The 26,706-nt window shown below is 44.7% G+C and overlaps 1 protein-coding gene across 1 annotated transcript in view; it reads right to left on the bottom strand.

Annotated features, from left to right (window-relative positions):
- Positions 1-5,160: 5,160 nt before the first annotated feature.
- The window catches only part of map1aa (microtubule-associated protein 1Aa), a 75,878-nt gene continuing 54,332 nt past the window's right edge, over positions 5,161-26,706 (bottom strand). The window contains exons 3-7 of the mRNA XM_075466959.1: positions 20,115-20,197; positions 17,599-17,739; positions 10,689-17,499; positions 10,382-10,608; positions 5,161-9,351 (exon numbers count right to left, since the gene is read on the bottom strand). Coding sequence (XP_075323074.1) covers positions 9,196-9,351; positions 10,382-10,608; positions 10,689-17,499; positions 17,599-17,739; positions 20,115-20,197 — 7,418 coding nt within the window. The 3' untranslated portion in view covers positions 5,161-9,195. The remainder of the gene's footprint in view (positions 9,352-10,381; positions 10,609-10,688; positions 17,500-17,598; positions 17,740-20,114; positions 20,198-26,706) is intronic.

Here is a 26,706-nt window from a genome sequence, read left to right as displayed (position 1 = left end):
TTAGCCCAATTTTGAAGGCTTTAGGTGCCAGTATTGTCAAAATATGGAATGCAGAGTGGAATTATTGAGTAGGGATAATTAGGGTCTGGGATATGTCAATGATTAGCAACAACTTTGATTTTTAGGGATTTTTAATTTTTTTGTTATGCCTGATTTAAACAAAAAAATCCTTAATTTCTGAAAAGGGCCATTTTCTAAAATGATCCCCAAAATACCATATGTTAATATTTTTTTCCACTTTTTTTTTCATAAATCTTTTCTTCCACTTCAGTTCTTATCATAACCATCAAGTTTTCAATTATTTTCAAAAAATTAACCCTTTAAATACCAGTGTATATGAGGTAAACACCAATTTTCGTTAAAAAACAGACACAAAAACTGCTGTATTTTCAATATATGCAATGCAAAGTGAAATATTCTATGGGGGATTATTAGGTCTGGGATATGTCATTGATGAGCTACAACATCAGTTTTATCAGCTTTTTAGTTTTTCTGCAATGGCAGATTACAGAAACGGCTCCCATAGACATCCATTATAATGAATACAGCATTAGACTATGGCACGCACGCACGCACGCACGCACGCACACACACACACACATACGCACGCACACACACGCACACGCACGCACGCACATACACGCACACACACGCACACACACACACACACACACACACGGACACCTGTGTGACCCCAGTGATGTTATGAGGTCGTCAGACTGAGAAATAGTTTGGGTTTCTTTGAGGTAACATAATAAAATAATTTAGGTGTCTTTGAGGTAACATGATGAAAGCACCCTCGTTTGTCAACGACAGATCCACCAGCATGAGAATACGAGAGCTGTGCACATTTCTCATTCTCCTGAAGGTTGGAAGGCATGGCACAAAAATTCAGCGTTGCCCAAGCGGTGGAGGAAGTCCTCAGACCAGGGCACAGCGACTCTCTCTATTCATCCTCCTCTGATGACTCCTCAGATGAAGAATGGGAACTCACCCTACCTCCAGCAGCTCTGATTATAACAGCACGGAGGATGAAACTGATGAGACTGCTGGCCTGGATATTCTGTTGGTGTCAAAAAATGGCAAGATATCCTGGTCTGACAACCACGCCAACACCCTCCGATACCTGCCTGCGCCCTGTGCTCGCCCTGGACCGACCACCTACGCATGCGCCCGCATAACCGATGTGAAGCCCACCTGGGATCTTTTTCTGACTGATGAGCTGATGGAGCTGATCATTCAATTCACCAACCTGGAAGGCAGACGCACCACAGAGGCCTGGAGGGACACCGACAAAGGAGAGCTGCAGGCCTTCCTCGGGCCGCTCATCCTCGCCGGGTACATCACTCACGAGGTGAGAGCACCCTCAGTCTGTGGGATGCACTGGATGGGCCATGTTCAGGCAAACCATGGCACACACAAGATTTGAATCCCTTGTTTGATGACCAGCTGACACGACCCCATCGACAGCGAGAGGGCAAACTGGCTCCGATTGCAGCTCTCTGGGAGAAGTGGGAGAGCCGACTCGCCCGCCTCTTCACCCCGGGCAGAGAAATCTGCATCGATGAGCAGCTGAAGGCCTTTCAGGGTCGCTGCGCGTTTCAGCAGTATATCCCCAGCAAACCCCCAAAATATGGCATCAAAGTGGGGTTTGCCTGTGACGTGCGCAGCTCATAGCCTTCCAAAGACATCTAATGATATGAATGTTTCAGTACGGTCGTACATCGGCCGTTTTACCGATGAAGGGTTTGGGAGTGGCGAGCTTTAGACGCTGTGTTAAAATGTATCAGCCTACGTCGTGGGCTAAAAAGCTAAATAATAATATATAAATAATAAGCTAAATTGCTATCTTCAAGTATTGGAATGAAGATCTGCTCAAATGAAAACTCGCCATGGTTGGGACCATTAGAAGGAATAAGCCTGAGCTTCCCCCAGTCCATCTGCAAGTGAGCCACAGACCTGTGCGCTCCTCAACATTGGCCTTCACTGCAACACACACTTTCTGTAATCTGCATATCGCATGTCATATGTGCCGAAGAGGTGGAAAATGTTCTCCTCCTCAGCACAGCGCACAGGGACCCAGTGGTCAGCGAGGATGAGCACCGAAAACCCCAACTAATCCTGGACTGCGCGTGCGTGTGTGCCATAGACTAATGCTGTATTCATTATAATGGATGTCTATGGGAGCCGTTTCTGTAATCTGCCATTGCAGAAAAACTAAAAAGCTGATAAAACTGATGTTGTAGCTCATCAATATCACATGTGCCAGACCTAATAATCCCCCATAGAATATTTCACTTTGCATTGCATATATTGAAAATACAGCAGTTTTTGTGTCTGTTTTTTAAGAAAATTGGTGTTTACCTCATATACACTGGTATTTAAAGGGTTAATTTTTTGAAAATAATTGAAAACTTGATGGTTATGATCAGAACTGAAGTGGAAGAAAAGATTTCTGAAAAAAAAAGTGGAAAAAAATATTAACATATGGTATTTTGGGGATCATTTTAGAAGGGGACAAAAATGGCCCTTTTCAGAAATTAAGGAGTTTTTTTTAAAATCAGGCATAACAAAAAAATTAAAAATCCCTAAAAATCAATGTTGTTGCTAATCATTGACATATCCCAGACCCTAATTATCCCTACTCAATAATTCCACTCTGCATTCCATATTTTGAAAATACTGGCACCAAAAGGCTTCAAAATTGGGCTAAAAAGTTCAAATTGGCATTTAAAGGGTTAATTTTTTTGAAAATAATTGAAAACTTGGTAGTTATGATCAGAACTGAAGTGGAATAAAAGATTTATGAAAAAAAAAGTGGAAAAAAATATTAATATATGATGTTTTTAGGTAGTTTTAAAAGGGGACAAAAATGTCCCTTTTCAGAAATTAAGGAGTTTTTTTTTAAATCAGGCATAATAAAAAAATTAAAAATCCCTAAAAATCAATGTTGTTGCTGATCATTGACTTATCCCAGACCATAAGTATCCCCCCTCAACAATTCCACTTTGCATTCTATATATTGAAAATATAGCAGTTTTTGTGAGTTTTTTTTACAGAAATTGGCGTTTACATCATATAAACCAGTATTTAAAGGGTTAAATTTTTGAAAATAATTGAAAACTTGGTAGTTATGATCAGAACTGAAGTGGAATAAAAGATTTATGAAAAAAAAAGCGGAAAAAAATATTAACATATGATGTTTTTAGGTCGTTTTAAAAGGGGACAAAAATGTCCCTTTTCAGAAATTAAGTTGTGTTTTAAATCAGGTATGAGGGTTAAGTTCAGTGTAAGCAGCTGTTGAAGGTATTTAGTGGAGTAAAAAGCACCTTATTAATCTCTTTATAAAGTCTCAAAGTAGAATTGTTCTTAATTAGGCCACGTTGTTTGGGTAAATGAATGAAGTCACATTTCTTGTTATTTCTTGACTGGACACGGTTGGTTTGTTTCCTGCTCTGAAGGAAAAAGGAAACCGTCTCATCTGGTGTTCGCTGCCGTTCTCCAGCCTGATCACGTGACCCCAGGAGGTGATGTCATCGCATCATGCATTCAGCAGCCTCTCACAGCAGGGATTGTCCTTCCAGCTCCTTCCTGAACTCGGTATCAGCCTCACAAAGCTTGAGCAGTTCCCCCGCCGGGAACACGAAGCTTTACCGATCACTGCCGCCTCTGTTTTTGCTCGGTTTGCATGACAAACGGCTCGTAACCTCGCTGCAGGGCCTCCCAGCATGCCCGTCTCTGGACACTCAGACTGTTGAAAAAGGTTATTCTCAGTCAGAACAAAGGCCCACACTGTCCCTGTGTCTGGACCACCCCGTGGCATTCAACTCACACTGGATTACATCATCCAAACGCTGTGGGGCCACAAGCAAAACCAGGAAAACTGGCGTCCGTAAGGCCTAAATCTGTGTCTCCTGGAATATTATCCGGATCGAGGTATAAGGAGAAGAAATAATCAGTTAAACAACTTCTGCAAGAAGTTTTTACCTTTCCTTATTGACATGGAAATTAAACAACTTTGAACAATTGAAATAATATCATTCATAGTAGTATCAGTATCATATATCATCATATTTACACAGCACAAACACTAAATTATTGGCAACAAACATATAACATTATCTAAAAAAATTGTGGTTTAGCCATGAATTTTTTTTCCATCAACATAATTTTAGCCTTTTTGTGCCTTTTTTATGAAAGTGAACCATCATGATGGTAAAGGATTTCATGAATTAGTCATTGTACCAAGATAGATACAACTGTTTTGGCCCACATTTGGCATTTAAATACTGTGTCGAGTGAGTGTGGCTGCCCAGACTCAGCAAGATACCGACCACACATGCCCCAAATGTGCAGTTTCTTTGGACTTTTAACCTGATAGCTCGGGCCAGATCCAGTTTATGCCCATGCAACACTCGCCAGTGAACCAAAAGCATCCCAGATTAGGCCCAAATTGGTCTTTTGACTATTTAAAACAGAACAATAAAACCAAAAGAAAAAGTAAATAGAAGGGAAACACAAAAGCAAAAAGACAAAAATATAACATTTAAAAAACTCAGACTAAACACAATTAAATGTTTTGCACACAAAGAACACTACATATTCTATATATTGCATTATAGAAATCAAAATGTTCACAATTTAGTTGTTATATTGATGCTTTTAAAAATGTTATGTTGTGTGAAATGTTGACTTAACTGTTTTATCCCTTCAGTGTGGTTGAGGCTAGCTAAGTAGCAGTTGCGTAAAGCAACGTTAAAACCTCTCGTTTCTGCGCCCTTTATGATCTTTAGGACCCCAATCCCTATACTTTAACCCTCTACTTTAATACCGATTAGCAAATCTTGTCGCTTTAACATATTTGTCTCACTGTATTTGTATATATTGACGAATAATCAATGTCACCATGTTAGCTTAGCTAGCATTCTGATGTTAGCATTCAGCTCTAGATAGACTGGTGCTAACTACTTATTCTACTTATGTTGGGGACGTAGTTTTATCCTCTTAGCTTCTAAACATGGCTAGAAAATCACACGCTTAAGACTTGAAAAACAGTTGCCCATAATTTACATAAATTATATCCATCTAAAGTCCATTTAAATAGCTACAACTGAACCCTAGCATGATGCAGTGATACAAAAACGCAAGAAGAGGGAGACATTTTTCTTCAGTAAATTATGTTTTTATTGGTCTTCACCACACCTTTACCCCTTTCAACAAGAAACCAGTTTTCTATTTTACCTTTATAAGCGTTTAAAGAGAGATAAAGAGAATATTGCACTTAAAAGAAAAGATGAAAGAAGAGTCGTGAAGCAGAAAGGAGGGTAAACGATCATGATGCTTTCTTTACAGCAACATCGCAGCCAGATCACACGCGCCTCCTCCAAACTGGACAGCTTAGCTTCTTTAAATACACATCTTTTTAAATAGCATTTCAATGTTAAGTCAGTTTTTCTTTAGCTGTTACAATACAGTAGAACTCAAAAATGCACACATGCACGAACAAGCGGGGCTCACTGGAAACCAACAGTCTATGTGATGATTCGTTTCTTTAAAGATCTTTAATATTTTCCTCTTTTTCTCGCACAGTACGAAATGCAGCAGTTAGGTGTGCGTGTGTGTGTTGAGCTTTATCTGGATATAAACGTGAATAATAGGAAATTCCCTATTGATAAAAATGTAGTGAACAAAGACCTTAATGTCTGGCAGTCTGAGTTATCTGCTTATATGTGAGTAATGATGATTGTTTATTGTCCTTTACAGTGATACAGTATTGATTAGGAACAGAGTTTTTAATCCTTTTTTTTATTGACTGACTGAGTATCGCAGTGGATCAACAGTAGAACACAGTTAACCCAAGAATATCAGCTCAACATCGCTCATTAGTGTGTAACTCACAAACCCGGGTTTGGAGACAGACGGTGTATTGTGAGTTTTGTGAGTTCAGTCTGCTCAGAAAGTTTCCCTCCCTGCACAGAGCTGTGTGATGGTTTTTTCAGGCTTCGGTAGGATTGTTGCTGCGAGTGTGACAGACCTGTACCGCATGATGCAACGGTAACAAAGGCAACCAGGAGATCAAAGTCCTCCGCGGAGAACTTAAAGGTTTAATCTGCATCTAAACATTCAAATCTCTTGGAGCAGCTGAGGTTTGGGTGCCGCTCCCTGCTTTATCAAGTAGCCAAACGCCCTTTTTTGTACATGCTTCTGCTGTACATGCATCTATAGAGCTGAGAAATAATCAAATACAAGAGAAGTAGCTGGAGTTTTACTGTGGATCATGAAATAGCAACCCTGCAGAGGCTTGTTGGTCCTTACGTTTATTAAGTGGTGGTTTTTGTTCCCATTTAGAATCTATCAAAATAGTCAAAAATCTATCAAACATAAAATCATTAAGGAGTAAAATGAAACCACATCTAAACATTCAGGTAAAAACAACCACTGGATTTTGACTTAAAGACGAGAAAGTTGCCGGTTAAATAATACAATTAAAGATAAACGAAACCCAAAACTAGCACAGGTTTTCAGGGCAGACGCTGTCATTACGTACACCTCTATGTTGCTGAAGTTTGAAAAAGCAAAAAAAAAACGGATTGAAGTCTCGTACACTGGTTAGCCTTTGTGCTTTTTGAGTGGCAGCTGAAATACTGAGTTTGGTGCTTTTAAAAGTGCCGTTTTATTTCTCGCTATGTACAACTCTGACCCTTTTTTTTTTTTTGTGCGCTAAAAACCCTCACAGCAGCGGAGGAGTCGAACTTCTCTGGGCCCCCCTGCCCCGCACAACTTTCAGCTTCCCTTCCAGCGCAAGCAGGACAGAAAGGCACATGTGGGTGACAGTCTAACCTCTACTTCAACCGAACCGGCCCACACCTTCGCTCACCATGCAAACACACAATCTCTCTCCTCGCAACCACATGTTCCCGTTGTTGTCGTGGAATACAATCTTTCGTTCTGTAACCAGAGATGGGACCAAGTCACACATGTGCAGGTCTCAAGTAAGTCTCAAGTTGTAGGCTGTGTTCGAAACCGCCTACTACATACTACATACTTCCATACTGCATACTGCATACTAAATACTAAATACTACATACTACATACTACATACTACATACTTCCATACTGCATACTCATCGATCAGACAGTTTGCAGAACGTTTACCCACAATGCATTTCGCTCCTGCCCGGCCTGAAGCTGATTTCCTTTAAGCTCTAAACTCTGTAAACTTTAGCAACATTTGAAACATTTTCAGGTGAGAAAGTAGTCGTTTAGATCCCCAACGTGTTGAAAACCTGACAAAATACCGCCTATTTACAATTTTGTTCCCACGAATTCGGCGCTACTAAAGCTAGCCGCAGTGAGCAACGCACTTCCGGTTATTTTCACAAAATAAAATACCCGTTGCCTTTTATCATAGGGAAAGCCATTACGATACAATTGGTGCTTTTGTTTTGAAAACAGGAAGTGAACCTATCCTCGTTGTAGCTAGCTTGAAACTGCCGTTTTGACAGAAAATGACGATCGGCGACGTCACGATACGTTGCATCTTGGGTAGTTTGAGTATGAGTAGTAACCTCATGATGCATACCCAACATTTCAGAGAATCTAGTATGAATCCGGGAAAAAAGTCAGTATTAGTAGTAGGAGTAGTAGGAGAAGTATGCGGTTTCGAACACAGCCTTAGCTTTCAAGTCCCAAGTAATTTTTTGTTGAACAAGTCAAGTCACCTTATTATTGCAATTTTACCTGCAGAATCTGATCTTAATAAAGTGAAAACACAAAGATATAAGTAACTGTCAGTAAACATCATTGGCCAATGTGTCCAACCTGTCCACCTCGTATCATATCAAGCTAACGTTAGCTAACTACCGACTAGGCTAACAGGATAATATTAGCTAATTTGACAAGCACTTATTGGTCAGAATGGATCTTCAAATGATGAACAAAGTTGGAAGTTGTCGTCTGGCTGTCTGAGATGTTGATGCCGCATGTCTTGCACTGTGCTGTTCGTCTTTAGCCGTCAAAATGGTAATTACGAAAGCTGAAGACAATGATCTGATATGAGTTTATTCTCTCCAATAAACACGTAAGGTATGTAGAGAGGGCATGGCTGACTGACAGGGTAGGGATCCAATCATGACGCCATTCTCAGCCTGCGCTCCTATTTCGATTTTTTTATTCATTTTATATTCAAATTGAAAACATGAACTGAATAACACTCAAGTCATTCAAGTCATCGTGTCTCAAGTCAAGTCCCGAGTCTTTAACTTCCAAGTCCGAGTCGAGTCTCGAGTCTTTTATTTTTTGTCAAGTCAAGTCACAAGTCATCAAAACAGCGACTCGAGTCGACTCGAGTCCAAGTCACAGTGACTCGAGTCCCCATCTCTGTCTGCAACACCGCTTTTGTACTGATATGAGGTTCATCTATTGAGTGACGTTAACAGGTAAATTCTTTCTCTACCTACAGCTGTCTCTATATGACCTCTAACTGCAGAGATATTGAAAAATACATCGAAGACCACAGAAACATTAACAGAGAACGTATTGGTCATGTTCACTTTAAGAAACAACAGCCACTGAGAAATTCTTTACTGGAACGGTCATTTGAGAAAAACTGTAGAAATATCTTAATTCACTACAATATAGAGTTGTGAATAGGACGCTCCCCTAGCTACAGCAAATATACTCAAAACACACGAAGAGGACTGCTGGAATCTACTGTCTCTATGTTTCTGTTTTGTTTTTATCAGAGAGAGGAGGCGTGAAATTCAACACCGTCATCGTTTTAAAAGAGACGGAAAAGAGAAAGGAGAGAAGTAATTTAACGGGATTTTCTGTGAGAGGCTCGATGGGTGGACGGTGTTGACTTTAAGGTGTGCAAACGTGTTTTTCCACTGGGCTCAATTATGAAAATGAGCACCATCTGCCATGTTGTTCTCACACAGAGAGTATGTCGTCCAACCACTAGGGTCTGGAAAATGGGACGGAAATATCGTTGGTAATGCAGTGAAGGATGAATAGCCCAAAGCTACAAATGGTGAAACCCAAATGAACAAAATATGTAGAAAAGAATTGTTATCCAGATCTGTCTCTGCTTCCCAGGCTACGCAAATACCCAGAGCAGAGACAGATTTGCATACCGGGGAAGAGTAGGGTAATTTAAAAACAGATCTACACGGAGGAGGAGGGCTGAAGGGGATCTTAAAACTCGATCTTGCAGGCGGGGAAGGACTCGTCTTGCATGACGACCGTGCTGCTGGAGGCCAGGACCATGATGTTGAGCTCCTGCTGCCTCTCGTGCGTCTGCTGGTACCAGTCGCGGGTCACCTCCGTGTCGTGGGTGGGGATCAGCGTCACCTGAAAGGGAAAATGTCACCAAGTGAAGGGCGACGGGCAGCGACGAGAATCTATAACATTTCACACGTGAAAGGTCAGCAGGTGTCAGCATAAATCCGTCCTCAGGGAAATGCCAAACGTCAGGCTTCAATTTTTGCTCTTTTCTATTCCATATCAGAGTCAGTTTTAACATTTGCAAATAAAGAAATCATCACATTACTGTGACTGCTTTCAGTCATTAGCGCTTCAGTTCTTATCTAAGCAGCTCACCACTTTCTGCTTCGCCTCGTATTTTCGATGCAGACAGTTTGGATTTTTAAATCAAATTAATTTAGAGTTAACTCTGAATTATGCTTTGGGATGCTCATTTTACACCCATCGTGTTACTGACATGTTGCTGATGAATCCAACAAACACATGCTTCTAACGATTTGTAAACCGGTGCATCAGTTTCAGAGGTGGGTAGTAATGAGTTACATTTACTTGAGTAAGTTTTTAAAAAGAAATTTACTTTCAGGAGTAGTTTTAAATCACTATACTTTTTACTTTTACTTAAGTAGATTTTAGGGCTGGGCAACGATTAAAATGTTTAATCTAATTAATCACATGATTTCCCTGATTAATCACGATTAATCGCATTTGTACGCAAAATCCAAAAAAGGAGGTCAAAAGTAGCGTATAGCTTTTAGCATTTAGTTTTATTTTAAATGTGCTGCCATATGAATGAAAGTGCCATAACATTTGTTGTGCAAACACACTTTTAACATCAGCATCTTTCTGTAGTTTTTATGTAGAAGCCTCGCTCCACTGTCTGTTTCCTTGAATGACTTGCTGCTATCAGTTTGCCTTTAAGTGATATTTTTTAGACTGTATTTTGTATTTTGTGTATGAATGTGATTAATCGTGATTAATCAGGGAAACCATGTGATTAATTAGATAAAAAATTTGAATCGTTGCCCAGCCCTAGAATAAACAAGATAAATTCATCTATTGGGTTGTTTTTTTTAATGTTTTATGCTGCATTAATCGGCCCCGGTGTTGTAAATGATACCTGTAGGTTTGATCCCCACTGAGATTTGCCCTCCAACAGAGCATCGAGGACTCCTCGGCTCGGTTCGGCACTCGCTCCGTCGTTCCCGCTGATGACGTAATACGCAGAGCGGACGCGTTTGAAAAACTCTTGGTCAACGTTCTTTGCACTGCAGTGGTTGGGAATGTAGGCCATGTCCACATAAACGGGAAGGCCGGGAGCAGCCGCAGAGCCCGACTTCTGAGAACCTGGGAGAACAAAACCAAACTGTCGTGAAGAAGAAAAGATGCAGCAAAAGAAGCGTCACTTTTTCACTACATTTGTTCACCTGAGCTGCTCTTCACTCCGTTTGTCAGTCCTTTGCCGGGGTTGTAGCTCGATCTGGAGAGGTCGTCGTCTTTAGAGCCTTGTCCATCCGACAGGCGAGACATGCGTGAGCTCTTGTCTGCCTCCTTCTTCTTCAGCGCGGCGCTGCGAGGAGATGGCGTCTGTTTGACAGGCATGGGAGACCTCTTGCGCCTGGCCGGGGATGACGATTTGGTTTTACCAGAAGCCTTCTTCAAGGTTTTGGCTTTCGGCTCTTTCTTCAGAGAGCCGTTGTCCAAGGCGTCAGGATCCACCATGCAAACATCTGGATGAGGGGGGTGAGGGTAGGGGTCCATGAGAGGAGCAGGAGGAGGGTCGTGGCTCTTCCTGGAGGCAGACTGATGGCTGCCTACTCCTGCTGCGAACTTATCGACAGGCATGTAATCGCTGTCCTCGTCTGAGTCCATATTCCCTTCACCGGTGACTGAAGGGTATTCTTCGGTGCCTGGAGGCGCATCGGAGTCAGACTGAGAGGCTAAAGACTCACTGACGGAGCTGGGTGGGGTGTCCTCTGTAGCCAGACCCAACACTGCCGACATCCCACCAGCCTGGTGCAGAGAGCTGCTGTCCCTGCTGAGGGTTTGGCACTGATGGGGTTGTTTGTGAGCCCTTTTCTTGACTGACAGGTCATGCTCATCCCCCTCTTGGGACTGATCGCTCCTGCAGCCTTCTTCCTCGTCTTCGTCGTCGCTGGAAAGCTGGCGCATGGAGGGGTTGATGAAGGAGGGTGAGAGGTCCTCTTTGCGTTGCCTGAACTCGGAGGATGAATATCCCGGAGAGGTGCGGCTGGTGTAAGAGGAGGCGGCGCCCATGGGCGCATCCTGATCACTGTCATCGTCATCGTCATCATCCTGCTCACCCCGACTGCACTCCTCTGCGTAGAACGGCGAGCGGAACGGCTGATCGGTGGAAGAAAGCGAGAGGGGGCGGGCGGGGTGCTCGGGTTCCATCTCGCACTCTTCTTCGAACTCATCGTCATGGCGATAATGCGGCGGGGAGTCTCCGGGCACCATTCCCATCTGAGCCTTGGGCATTTCCCACTCGTAACAACTCCTGACGTAGCCTGCTGCCCCCTCTCTGGTCTCCACCTTGGCTGCACCGCCCGTTGCACCTACAGAAGGAAGGGTGGTGCTCGGGCTGACTTCCGTGGGACCATTGGCTGGGTCCGTCTTGCCGGTCTGGAGTGGCGAAGACATGTAGGAGCCCAGGACATCTGGAAGTGCGCCAGCTGTTTTTCCACCGACAGCTGGAGCAACAGGCTTGTCAGAAAAGGAGAGGCTACCAGCAAGGCCGCCGGAAGGGGACCTCCGAGTCATTTCACGCATATACGCCTCCTCATCCTCCTCTTCGCTGCTGTCCGTCTCCTCAAAGTAATGTTTGCCTTCGACGTCGGGCCGAGGCGAGGAAGTGACGCCAAACAGAGCGGCGCTGGCTGCCTCTTTGTCTGTGGAGAAGTCTGAGAGTTGAGAGAAAGGACCCACCGAGGCTCCGAAACTAGCAGCCGTGTCCAGCTTGGCCCCTTTGGACCACTCGGGCTTATAGAAGCAGTCCGACTGAGGGCCTTTGTCTGCAACTCCGGCAAACGGAGCGGCGTGCTTCGCCTTGTCTTCGACCATGGTGGAGGAAAGAGAAGGGAAGGATCTGACCTCCTCAAATGGGCTGGAGGGTGAAAAGCGGGCCAAGCTGGGAGTAGACTCCGCCGTGGTCGTTGCGGTGATCTGTTTCTCAGAAACTTCCAGATAATCGTCTTTGGCGCCGGCCGAACTGGAGAAGGGAGAATCCATGATGAAAGAGTGTTCCTCTTTGAAGGAGGAGTACTCAAAGAGAGGCTCGGCAGAGGCGGGCGTTTCCAGCTCCTCTCCGAACTGACGGCTGGTGGAGAGGGAGCCCGAGGTCGATGAGGAGTAGCTGTAAGCCGAAGAGGACGAGTATCCAGGGCCAGCGGTGGTCGTGTACTGGAAGTTTGTGTCCAGGGAGCTCCTACTCAGATCCGGTGTCTTCTGTTTATCAAACTCGGGATCGGCTCTGTCGCTCTGGTAATAACTGTCCTCCTTGTCTCTTTCTTTGTCTCCCGCCGGTAAAAATGAGTCTTTCTCCTCTCTGTCATATGAGTATTTAAACCCTGAGGAGAAACCAGATAACCCTGTGGCCCCCAAATCCCCTGGTTTTCCACTTAGGGATGACGAGTCGTTCTTGGTTTCATCTTCAGCCTTCCTGAGCGAGCTGCTTTCATCCCTGCTCGGCTTCCCCTGACTATTGTAGCCGTACCCGGCCATAGAAACCATGAACTCAGGCCTATTGGAGCCAAACATTTCACTGATTGGACTTTTTGCCTCCTTCTCAGACTTGTCTTTGGCACCTTTCTCCACCTCACAATCAACGCCGCCTTTGTCCTCTTCCTCCTCCTCTTCGTCTTCCTCCTCATCGTCTTCATCAATAACTTCATCATCATCGTAGTCCTCTTCGTCCTTCGCAGTGAGTTTTCGCATATCGACCTCCAGACACGCTCCCTTCTCGCCGTATCCCGAGGCAGTGGCCCTGTCGGGCGTCAGTGAGGGGAACACCGCGGTCTTCACGCTGTCAGTTTGGCTTTTGAAAGCAGAATCCTTCTCCGACGACAAAGAAGTGGTCGAGGCTTCGGGTCTGTCAGCCACAGAAGGGAAACGACTGCTTTGGCAGTATTCAAAGGTCGACTTTTCTTTGGTCTCCTTTCCAAATGGAGCTGTGGCTTCAGAGGTGCTCTTGGAGTCGAGCCACGAGGAGGCGAAGGAGACGGTAAATTCTTCCTTCTCCGGCGTCTTATCCTTGACTGCGACCGGTGACGGAGGCTCGTGTTTTTCTGGACCCGGTCCAGCCCGTGCAGAATCTTTCTCCAGCTTATCTTCAGACTCCTGACGACACAAATCAGAGTCCTCTGAGCTTGTTTTGCTGTCGTAAATGTCACTGTAAGAGAACGTCTTGCCATGCACATATGGCGTGTCCTGTCTCGTGTACGGGGCCTTTTCTCTGCTCTCCTTCTCCGGGAAGTCATAAAGACTGAAATGAACGCTTTTCTCTGGCTCTTTGACGGCGGTGTCCGTTTTTTCACTGCTGCCGTTCTTTACATCAACCTTGTCTTGATCGGTCGTCGAGGGTTTAGCCCCCACGCCACTCGGAAAACCATCATCGTCCTCATCTTCCTCTTCGTCAGAGTACATCACTTGAGGTTTCGGTTTCTCTGGACCGCTAAAGGACACCTGCGTCTTTTCCGAACTCTTGACTTCTACTTCTGTCTTTGGAGACTTTGCCTCAAATGCGAAGTCGTCGTCCAAAAAGCAACCTTCTTTTGCCTCCATGAGCTTCGCCTTTACAGTGGGCTGCAAATCCTTTTTGGTGTAGTGCTCATCCTCATCCTCATTGCCTTCATCAGACTCCTCAGATGCTTCAAAAGCAGTCTTGTCACCTGGCGGGGCGATAAAGGAGGTATTGTCTAAGATGCTGACTGATTTCTGGACGTCATATTTCACCGTTTCATCCTTTTCTTCCATCTTAAAGGCTTTCTCTTCTGTGGGAGAATGGCCGCTGCTTGTGGGCACCGACTGCGTGGGTGAGGCCAGTTTCATGGTGCTGTCATCAGGACTCGTGCACCTTTCCTCACTCTCCTGCCGGGAGTGGGACTCCAGCCCAGGGGAGACGGATAGAGGGGGTGAGGTCTTAAATCCCTCTGAACTGAAGAGAGCCTGATTTTCTTTCCCAGCCTGCGTGGGAAGGATCGGAGGTGGAGATTTCTCATTTTCCTGGCGCATCATGGAGACTGCATGTTCGTAACCCTCTTGAAGTTTACCCAGAGGGATGTCAACATTTGGGGTCTGGTCTTCGTCCTCTTCCTCTTCGTCGTCTTCTTCTTCGTGGACTAATTTGATCTTTGCATCGCCCTCCATCTCTGCAATGTTGGGCTGGTACTCGTCGGAGGAAGGAGACTTAAAGCACTTGTCGTCCTCGAGAGAAGAGGTGGGAGAGATGGTTCCCGCTGAGTGGAGATAGTCCTTTCCTTGGGCGGCCTCTGCGCGGGAGGGGACGCTGTTGATGGTGTCCAGCAGGAGTGAGTTCCTCCCGGCGTCTTCTGTCTGAGGCGCCGTCACCGAGGTGATCGACTGGTCCTCAGCCACAGATGTTGCAAAGGATGACAGTTTGTCGTAGTCTGTGATGGATGTTGCCGAGGAGATGTGCTCCTCCTCAGCGAGAGGAGCAGCAATGATGGCCGGGTAAGGTGCGAGCTCGGGCTCGTGGCCTCCAGCGAAGGCTTTGGGCTTGAAATCTGCAGCATCGGACGCAGCGGAGCTCTTCATCTCTTTGATGCCGTGCATGGAGTCGAAGGTGCCGGGAACATCGGGAACAGAGATGTCGTAGGAGCCGACGTCGTAGCGCAGCTGTGGGATCCTGTCTTCCGTGTCCTCGTGGATCTCCTCGTCCGAGATGGTCTGCTCGGTCTCGGAGTAACCAGGAATGGTTTCATCTTGAATGAAGGAGAACAGCTCGGAGGCCGAGGCCGTCATCAGAGCTGCGCCCGTTGCAGCTTTTCGCTCAGCTGGTTTGGCGTCCCACTCCTTCCCGTTTTTTTCCCGTTTCACCTCCTCTGTTCTATACCTCAGGATCTCGTCATCTTCTGTTCCTTCAAGTTCTGCTTTTTCGATTACATCCCCCTCCTCCTCCGAGCTCTCGCTCTTCTTCAATCGGTCCGTCCCACTGTCTCTTACAGAGTACTTGCCATATTTCTCCATTTTCTCCTCTTCGTACTTCTTATCGAAGCCATCGGTTGCACCCTTTGTTTGAAAAGCTGCAACCTCTGGAGATGCACCTTTGTCTTTGCCGCCTGCTTCCTGTTTGACGGCGGATTTGATCTCGGCGGCTGGGGATGTGGCCTTCTCCTCAGGTAAAACGGAGGAAGAAACCTCCGTGTGCGCGGCCGGCCCAGACTTCACATTATTCTGGACAGGCTCGGCCTTGTGTTTGGACACCTCCTCTTGCTTCAGAGCCTCAAAGTCCTCGGTGAGGTCTTCGGGCGAGGACACGATGGACCTGTCAGCCAGCGCTGCTGCAGCAACCTCCTCAGGTATGTTCCTCCGGACGGGCTTTTTCTCAGCTGCTTCCTCTTTAACAGCTTTGTTTTTGTCAGTCTTGGGCTTAGCCTGAGTCTTGGCCTTGTGTAGCGTCTTCCTCACTTCAGGCGTAAGAGGCTTCAAGTCAGGTTTGGTGATCTTTCTAAGCTCAGGTTTACTGGGGTCCTTCTTTTTGTCCTCCTTGGCTTTACTCTCTTTTTTCTCTTCTTTTCTTATGTTCTCATCCTTCTTTACTTTGTCTTTCTTGATGTCTTTCTTGATGTCTTTCTTCTCTTTGTCTTTCTTCTCATCCATCTTAGATGCTTTCTCTTGCTTGGAAGGTTTTTCCTTGGATACTTTCTTTTTCTCCTTCTTGTCTGCACATGGGGCCACTTCGCTGTTTTTCTGCTGTTTGGTGGCCTTTGAGCTTTCACTTTTGGGCTTCTTCTCTTCTTTCTTCTCAACTTTATTCTCTTTAGCGGCGTCACTCTTTGGCTCTTCCTCCTGCCCACCGGCTTCTTTTTTGGTTGCTTTAGAGTGAGGTTTGGGTGAGGACTTGAGACTCTCTTTGCTGTCTGTTCTGGACCTCATTTTAGTTTGTTTGATGACGGGAGGTGGAGCACCAGACGATATATCCTTCTGAGTGGCCACCGGGTATCGCAGGAAGTCCAGGTGTTTCAGTTTCTCCAGGCCCTCAAAGATTTTGTTTTGCGGTGCATTTCCAGGGAACAGCACCCGGACGATCTTTTCTGTGGGGCGGTGTGGAATCCAAACAATTAGGGCTGTAACTGATGTCAAATAAGGGACGGATATCTCTCCTTCTTTTCCATTCGGCATCGTAATCCCTGTTTTGGCTTTGCTGTTTCCGGCCCATTTTTGCATCAGAAACTGCATCTCCTTGCTTTCCTTTACCGGGTTTAAGACATACATGTCTAACTTTCCTACACCGAGCTTGTGGAACAGTGTGATTGGCTCGATGGTGTTGCTGACCACCCTGTGAAGAGGCTCTGGTGTGATGCCAAGCTTGTTGAGGTACTGCAATGTCAGAGATGCTTCTTCAATGCTCCGCTTAACCTTCAGCGTAGACTCGGGCATCCTGAGTTTCTCCGGGACGTTGAAAAACACAATCCCAAGCTCGGGGGAGATCAGGTTCTTCATCCAGTCGCCGTTGGTGCTGGAGCCAGATCCTTGGTTCTGCTCTTCTTCCTGCTCCGCTATCTTCCTCTGGAACAACCCATTGATGCCAGGGAGGTTGTCCGCACCGATGTGCGTGAGCAGCACAGAATCGATCCTGTCCAGGTGTCGCACCAGCTTCCAGAAGCAGGACTTCCTGTCGGATCCCCCGTCCACCAGGATGTTGAATCCGTTGACGGCGAACAGAGCAGAGTCCCCCCTGCCTCCGGGGAAGATGTAGCAGCAGGGTTTGGACAGCTTGAGGAACCCTCCAGAGGTTGGCGGCTCCAGCAGCTCCAAGGGCGACGGCACATCCACCGTCTCTGAGATGTACTCCGTGAATTCCGTGACTCCGTCCATCTCGGGGAGGTGGGGGTCAGGGTTTAGGCGGTATTCAAGGAAATCTTTGAGTGGCTGTTGCTCCAGGCTTTGACCCAGGGAGCTCCAGCCCCCGTCTCCCTGACAGGAAACAGTAAGCCTGGACGGCTGCGCCGAAAACACCCTGGACAGGACCTCGATCCCCTAAAACACAAGAACAGGGGAAAGATCTGTGGTTTTCTACTCCTTAAAGTAAGAGCTTGATTACAAAACGTATCTGAAGTGAGAGAAGGCTTGGCTTACTTGAGGGTTGGTGATAATGCTGGACAAATGCCGACAGGTGAAGGCTCCACCCTGCAGTAGGATCTCACCTCCCTGCTCGGAGCTCTGGCCGCTCAGGATCAGCAACTTATTTGTCGCAGAGTCAGTGATCAGTGAGCGAATCTGGGTAGAGGACAGAATATCCGATGTAACTGCTGCCAACATTTAAACACATTCTCTGTAAGCTGACAGTATAAAGGCAGAAATGCTGAGCTGCACCTCCCGGGAGGATAAAGGCTCTGTTTGAGTGGCTAAATGGAAGCAGTGGTATGCGTCTAATTGATGTGTTTTTGCGCTTTTCTTTAGGTGCTCGTGAGTTTCAGTGGCTGCAAAATGATTCGCTGCTGTTGTTTGTGAATGAGACAATTTACCTGCAGAGTGACGGAAAGTCAAGCCTTCAGTTTGAGGCTCAGACTGAGCACCAAATTTAAATTTAGCGATCTAAAATTAATCATAAGAGATGGATAAGTTCTGTAAATGTCTGCCCTGATGCAGTCACTGTCGGTCCATACTGAAAACACAATGTTCGAACCCTGCAAATGGGACAATAAACACGGGGACAATAAAGGACTTTTGAATGTTTTGGCATAGCCAGAAATGGAAATGCCTTTTAAGGCCAAGATAAATGTATGAGACTTCATTTGAAAGGTAACACCCTCCAATTTTTTTAAATGTGCCCGAAGTTGTTCAGTATGTAGATAAACACATTATAAACTACTTAAAGGAACAGTTCACTATTTAAGACCTTGAGTCCCAGTTCCAGCTTGTTTATCAAGCCAAAATGGATAGAAATGAGCTATTGTTGTGAAAATGGTCTCCTCATTTCTTATTCTTGATAAACAAGCTGGAACTGGGACTCAAGGTCTTAAATAGTGAACTGTTCCTTTAAATTAAAGCCCTTTAATTGTCATGTCCACAAACCATTTTTTCTTTCTTGTCTCATTACAACTTGAGATTTAAATGGTTGCTCCGCACCATTTAACCCCATCCAGAGTGAAGGAGCTGGAGAAACGGGCATGAATCCCAGCAGATGTGGGGCTGAATGCTTTTGCATGTCTCAGTTTTAAGTCTATTTGTCTTATTCCTTGTTTGTTTAGCAGTTAAAGTGTTGTGTTAGAAAAGTGTCAGGCGTGCTGACAACCTCACAAAAATCCATTTAAATTCCTGTTGGCAGTGCAACTAAATAGGAAAATACCAGATAGGTATTCACCTTGTTCAAGGAATGTATTTAAACTCAAAGGCACAGCAGGGAGTCACTTTGCCTGCTTGGTTAACCATGTCAGCAGTGAATTATGCTGTAGTGCTCATGAACAGAAATGATGAAATGTGGAAGATGTAACTTCTGGAGATGCGTTTAGCACATTTAGCACATTTAGCATGTTTAAACGCCTGCAGTTCTAAGCCACTTTGATCCAGGTTGAGGTGGCAGCCTTTAACTCGCTGCCTATTAAAAGGCTTAAAGGTTTCCTATCGAGTGTTTGAAGTTCAGTAGAGCTATTTTTCTACATGTGGAAATTCACCCAAGGACACGATGATATACTGATCTACGAGTGGCAGTGACACGTGAAGGAACACAAAACAGTGCACACAAGTTGTAAATAAGACGAAGACAACTGCAATAAAGTAAATGTCCTGGATTTAAAATGCCAGCGACAACAAAGAGTCTGAGGATGCACTCAAACAGCTCTGGGACACTCTGAAGCTGAGGGTGTCCTCATGTTAATCAGAGCAGATGTGGAGACATCTCCTACTACTCCTACTACTCCTACTAACTTTTTGAGTTAGTATTTGAGTTTGAGTAAGCAGAAGTTCCCGGATGCATACTAGATTCTCTGAAATGTTGGGTATGCATCATGAGGTTACTACTCATACTCAAACTACCCAAGATGCAACGTAACGTGACGTCGCCGATCATCATTTCCTGTCAAAACGGCAGTTTCAAGCTAGCTACAACGAGGGTAGGTTCACTTCCTGTTTTCAAAACCAAAGCACCAATTGTATGGTAATGGCTTTCCCTATGATAAAAGGCAACGGGTATTTTATTTTGTGAAAATAACAGGAAGTGCGTTGCTCACTGCGGCTAGCTTTAGTAGCGCCGAATTCGTGGGAACAAAATTGTAAATAGCCGGTATTTTGTCAGATTTTCAACACGTTGGGGATCTAAACGACTACTTTCTCACCTGAAAATGTTTCAAATGTTGCTAAAGTTTACAGAGTTTAGAGCTTAAGGGAAATCAGCTTCAGGCCGGCTGATTTCGGCTCAGGCAGGAGCGAAATGCATTGTGGGTAAACACTCTGCGTACTGTCTGATCGATTAGTATGAAGTATGGAAGTATGCAGTTTGCGGTGTCAAACACAGCGGTGGACGGTGTCACGAATGGTGAACAGCAGCAGAAACACTTTGGCCTGAAACTGATCGAATCAAATCAAAATCCAGAATATTTCAGGGAGGCTTCATCCCCAAGCAGCTGTTTCCATGTTGCACGAACGGGACTCACCTGTGAAGAAGCAGTGTCCTCTGATGGGTTTACCAAAACAACTGTCTCAAGCACATCACTCTGATACTGGAGGATCCGCTGGCCTACGGGAAACAGAAAAAAAACCCAAAACATGAGCAGAAATAACAGCCAAAAGCAAAAGTTTCAGAGGGATTAATGTTGGTCTTATCATAGGAGGACACAGATAGGACAGAATTAAGTTAAGATAAGACTTTATTGTCATGTAGATACGTGAAATACACAAAATTAACCTGTTGAACACACACATGCACAGGGTCACACATCTCTGAGCAGTGAGAGAGGGAATCAAACCGCCAACCTTCAGGTTATTGGACGACCCACTGAGCCACGGCCGCCCAATAATCACAAAGACCCTGACATTTAAAGGCCAGTTCAGACAATATTCAACACTAAAAGGTAAATAAACACTCAAATAAATGAATATACTCATTAAATAGATAATTATTTTAAATAAATTATACATATGTGGTAAATATACACAATGAATATAAATATAAGAATCATTTCATTTTAAAAGTCTATTTCAAGGGCCTTATTTCTATGTTCTCACCACATTATTTCAGTGTTTGCTCTGTATCTTACAAACAAGGGGAAGCAAACCAACCTAAACTGTCTCTACTGCTCAGTTCAGCCACGAAATGCTAAACGCAATCCTACATCATGCCGCAGCTTTTTCCAATCTTGGTACTTTTACCACCCAACCATTTGGGAAAAAAGACACTGATCCTTGTTATTATTCCCCAAAAGCAAACATAAACATCAAGAGAAACATTTTCCCTTTGCTCGTGTTCTCAGTGGGACACTGAGGGGTTAAATGAAGGGGCGGCAGAACCAGTTCCACGGGTTGGTACCAACTGTGTTGAATTTGGGGTCATTATTTTGTTTATACGCCATATTGGGAAGGTGCTGCTTAAAGGGAAAGCTACCTTTCGACAGAAGAGACTGTAGGACTAAAGCTGGATAAAACACACAAAACTAACACACAGCTGAATGTTCTGGGAAGTTTAACGAAGAGTTTTATTAAAAAAAAAAGCCAAAAAACGAGGTCAGATTCTGCTCGGGATCAGGATTTCAACACAGAACTGCTTGTTAATAACAAGTTCTTACACACAGTTTCTGCAAAAACCATTGAAACGTTGTGTTTTACGTACTTAATTAATAATCTTATAGCTTTTTATTTAATGTCACCTCATGTGAACACTATTAAACCATAAAATCCCATCCAAGTTGCACCTTTAAGCTCATGCGGTTAGCTTTAAAACGTCTGTGAGAAGGGACTCAAACAGAATAAATGCAGCTGTAATCATAAATCATACTGATATTGTCTTTTTAAAGGGATAGTTCGCCTCTTTTGACATTAAGCTGTATGATATCCCATATTACCAATATCATTTATGAACATCTTCTTACCCCCTGCTGCGTGCTGTGAGCAGAGTTCCAGCCTCGTTTTGATGTTGACAAAAGTAGTCCGGCTAGTTGGCTGGGGTTTAAAAAATGAAGCGTCTTGCTTCTCAAAACAAGATGCGTTCAAAAGAGTAATACATTTGCATCACAAAATCGTTCTCCAGGAAAAAGTCAGACCTCACAATCGCTTGGCCCTATTTTCTCTCCCTTCGTATCACTGCCTGCTGTGTAGACCGTGCAGACTGAAGTGCAGACCGAGCAGCAAACACCGTAAAAGGCGCGGCTGTCGGCAGGCGGTTCATAAATGATGTTGCTAATATGGAATGTCATACAGCTTCATGTCAAAAGAGGCGAACTATCCCTTTAAGCTACTGAAATGGTTAAAAAACAAGTTTTATCCACACATTGGGAAGCGGTGCATCCCTTAAACGTGACCTGCTGACTGGTCACGGCTGGTCGGTCATCAGAAACTCTTGCTCTGCAGTCCAACAGTGTCAGGCTGAATTTTTGGGTAGATGAGTAGAAAACCACACACGAGGCAGCTGGAAGAGCCTGAAGGCTGTGACGCCTCCTCCTTTTTTTTTTTTGTTGTTATTCTTTAATTATGCTAAAAAAGGCCGCTCCCACAAAATGGATCTGAATTAAAAGTGGTGCCACTATGTTCAGTGGCCTGAATCATGAGCTGATGAGACGGCGTTCTGCCACAACAACCGTGAACATATGGCGGCGCTCAGGCGTCCTCAGCCCCGCCCTTCTCTTTCGCTCCCGTGCCGTTTTATTCATTTCCTCCGCCGCCACCGACACGACAGGTTTAAAACCTCCAAGAAAGCTCTTTTTTTTTTTTTCATGCACAATCACATCAAACATTAAAATACAAAATCCTTAGCCACGAGTCCCATCGGCTGTTTCCATGGCGACTGGTTGCTGCCAGCAGCAGAGTTACACTGACCCAGTCCTGGCCGAGGGAGACGCATTGCAGCATTTCTGAGGGAGGGAGTGGAGGCTCGTGCTGCATGAGAGCATGCACCCTGCATCACATACTACAGGAGGTGAAGGCGAGCGGCGGCAGCAGCTTTAATGAGCATGCAGGCGCCTCATCGGGGGAATCTATATTTAGCAGGAAACACCTTCATCCTTCGTGTAAAAGAAGTGGAGCTGACACTTTAGCTGCTGACACAGAGGAGCGAAGGCAGTGAGGGGTGGCCTGCCGTAATAATCAAGGGTTCCATGTCAGATCAAAGTCGTGCAACTCTGAAGTGAAATGTCACCCACAACTGTCACGATAACAAATTTTGCTGGACGATAAATTGTCTCAGAAATTATTGCGATAATATTGTCGTTCTGTGATCATTTTCATCTAAGACAATGGTTCCCAAACTTTCCACAGCCACGTACCTCTTCAGACATCTGACCTCCAGCCATGTACCCCCTACTCCTGCACACACATTCTGTAAGCCCCCCCACCACCACACAGCATATAACACATCAGAAATCACTTAAATTATTATTCTATTCTTCACCAAATAGGTCCATTTCTACCAGCATTTTCAGTGAGCAACACCAGTTCACTTTTGAAAAAATGAATCTACCAAACATTTCTACATTTCTAGAACATATTCAGTTATACTTGATTTGATGAATACACTTAAAGGTGCCTTCCTCAGCTACCTTAGCAGGTAGCCGTAGCCTTATATATCTGTCTATAAATCTGCAATATTGGGCTGAATTTCAGAAAGTCTGAGTCTTAAATCATCCTCCACGCAAAGTCTCGCTCTACATTTTGTTATCATAATTGTCAGGGCTGAGAATCCACTCTCACACAAGTACGTGGTGGCACATTTTTGCCTTTTTGACGAGGTTGTTAGCTTGGCCAGCCACGGGTGCAACGCTAGCCTCCGGTCAAAGGTCGACGTTGAAGGTGAAGAATAACGGTGGTTGTTGGCGCTGGAAGGTGCACCTTTGACTGTGGGCTGACTTGTGGTAGCAGTTGATGTCCCTCTGGAAAGGAAATTGATCCTTTTTAGCCATTCATCCATTTTTGGCGGTTAGCCTCGGGGCTAGCCTTTCGGTAGAGCAATTAATGCACTGACCACTAGAGGATAACCTATCTATGCATGGCAGTATCTTGTGTTTTTGGCACTGTGGACAGGTACTCCAGTATATGCCAGTTTAAAAATGTAATGACGCTCTTTGCAAACCATGTTTTTATGCATTTTTTCGTGTACCCTCTACGTCACGTTGCATTCCCCTGGGGGTACGCATACCACAGTTTGGGAACCACTGATCTAATACAATGATAATGGTATAATAATGCAGGTACACCTTTTCAAAGAGAAATAAACTTTTATTTTTAAAGAATATTTAACACTAGAACACAATACATGAACAAAAAACCAAAAACAATAAATAAAATGGACTACAGTCTGTCAAATGTTTGCAGCATTCGTTGAAATGCTGGCTTTTCCACGATGCTAAAGGGAAGCATCTCTTTAGCAATGAAGCGAACTCCACCGTCTGTGAGTGGAATCCGTTTCGCTCTGTCCTGTTTGGTTTGTCGACTAAACGCCCCAGTGACTTCCCGCTCTGTCGGGAACAGGAAGGCGGCCCAACTTGTTGTGTTTTTTCCCCCCAACTGGGAAAACTGCAGCGGATGATTGTGCATTAGATGCATGTTTGTTGTGTTGCCGCTTTTAATTGCGCCTGTTTTCCAACAAATGCGACACACCGACTCACACACGTTCAGCGGTTCACCGCGGGCATCCGGTTTAAATCCCAAATGCTCCCACACTGCAGCTGTCGTGTTTGGCTTAGAAACAGATTCCATCTTTTTTGTTTTTATTAGGCGTAGCCGACTCGAACTCGCAACTAGCTTTCTCTCTGCCCGGTGCCCAGAGATGGGGACTCAAGTCACTGTGACTTGGACTCGAGTCAACTCGAGTTGATGTTTTGATGACTTGTGACTTGACTTGACAAAAAAATAAAAGACTTGAGACTCGACTCGGACTTGGAAGTTAAAGACTCGGCACTTGACTTGAGACACTATGACTTGAGTATTATTCAGTTCATGTTTTCAATTTGAATATAAAATTAATAAAAAAAAATTAAATAGGAGCGCAGGCTGAGAATGGCGTCATGATTGGATCCCTACCCTGTCAGTCAGCCATGCCCTCTCTACATACCTTACGTGTTTATTGGAGAGAATAAACTCATATCAGATCATTGTCTTCGGCTTTCGTAATTACCATTTTGACGGCTAAAGACGAACAGCACAGTGCAAGACATGCGGCATCAACATCTCAGACAGCCAGACGACAACTTCCAACTTTGTTCATCATTTTAAGATCCATTCTGACCAGTAAGTGCTTGTCAAATTAGCTAATATTATCCTGTTAGCCTAGTCGGTAGTTAGCTAACGTTAGCTTGATATGATACGGGGTGGACAGGTTGGACACATTGGCCAATGATGTTTACTGACAGTTACTTATATCTTTGTGTTTTCACTTTATTAAGATCAGATTCTGCAGGTAAAATTGCAATAATAAGGTGACTTGACAGGTGACCCTGATACAGGACTTGACTTGCCAACAAGCATGCAAATGGCATTTATCGCGGCCAGAAAAATTATCGAGCTAATTCTAATTATCATGCGATTAATTGATTTATTGAATATCGCGACAGGCCTACCCACAACTGGTAAAAATGACCGAGGCAACGAATCAGAATTCGTGCAAACGAAGCTGAGCGACATGTACGGCTCACCTTGACCAAGCTTTCAGATGCTATGTTTTCATTTCTGTGACACAGAGACAGTTGAACAACTATCTGCCTTTGCTCAGCTGCTGGTCGAACAAACAGAGCGGATCGATGTTTGAGCATGAAAACCAGCAGAGCAGCACACTGTCTGAGGCCTGAACGCTGCAGTTCTGCTGGCAGCACAAACAAAGCCACACTTTATGCCCTGTTCTGTGTCCATTTTGTGCGCCAATGAAGCCTGGAGTTTCCACTGATCGGAGACAAACAGCCACCAGACAGTGATTACCTGATGAAATGACAATAAAAAACAGCCCGGTGACGGCTCAAGGAACAAGGAAGAGTCCAAGCTGAGCTCCAGATTGAACAGAGCCTCGTTAGTTAAGATAATCGTCATCGTGTCGCCATGATCGTCTTCATTCTGAAACAGAACAGGTGACGGCTGAGTTGTACACTTTGAAAACTTTTATGCAAAGCTACAGCAGAGAATGAATCTGAGAAGGCTCGAACTCTGTGGTGTAAGTCGTAAATTAGTAAATTAGTGTCAGTGTAGTGCAGGCACGTCACCAGACACTTTTTACAGGGGCACGTGCCCCTGTAAACATGCGTTGTGCCCCTGTAAACATGCGTTGTGCCCCTGTAAAAACTCCCACATACATCCTTCAGACTACGCTAAGACTGATGTGCCAAGGAAGAATAACATAGACACAATATTCCCTATTTCAACCACATAACCTCCTTTAATGCTGCATAGTTCTACCAAAGAGTAAAGAGGTTGTGTTCGCAAGCGTTGGGTGCGTCTGTGCACGCTCAGCGAATGGACCGTGTGACGCGTAGCGTGAAATCAGAGCTGGAAGACAAGATCCTGCGGCCCGCACGTCATATTTATCAGCGGATAGTCGCCCACACATTGTGCCAATCGAAGCGTAGTCGGCTATACGAACCACTATGGATTGATGGATTGACGTCATCGTGGTCACGGACATCAGGAAATTCTTACAGAGGAGAGTCAGAAGCCACGAGGAGAACTGAGCATAAAGTGGAGGGAGGTGAGAGGCCCATCCATAGGCCGCTGTAATTTCTTACGCCAAATACACAACGTTTGTATTTAGGCTTAAACAGCGTCTGGTTCCATGGCAGCTGAAAAACAGGAGAGACAATATCCTATTCTGCCCATTATAGCCTATGTACTAAACTATCTTAGGCATTATAAATGGATAAAAAGTGGTTAGGCTAGTTTAAAGGGCTTCTCAACTTATCAGACCATATCAGGTACTCTGAATTTTATTTTTATTTTGCAATATTCCCTCTTGCAGAAGTATTTATTGACTGTGCTGCAGTAAGATTAAAACATGTTCAGTACCTGGACTGAAATATTGTTCATTATTTGGTTGCATACTGTGTTTTTTAGTAACAT

Source organism: Odontesthes bonariensis, chromosome 1 (assembly GCF_027942865.1).
Source record: "Odontesthes bonariensis isolate fOdoBon6 chromosome 1, fOdoBon6.hap1, whole genome shotgun sequence".
Classification (NCBI taxonomy): domain Eukaryota; kingdom Metazoa; phylum Chordata; class Actinopteri; order Atheriniformes; family Atherinopsidae; genus Odontesthes; species Odontesthes bonariensis.
This window is presented reverse-complemented; position numbering and strand designations above follow the sequence as displayed.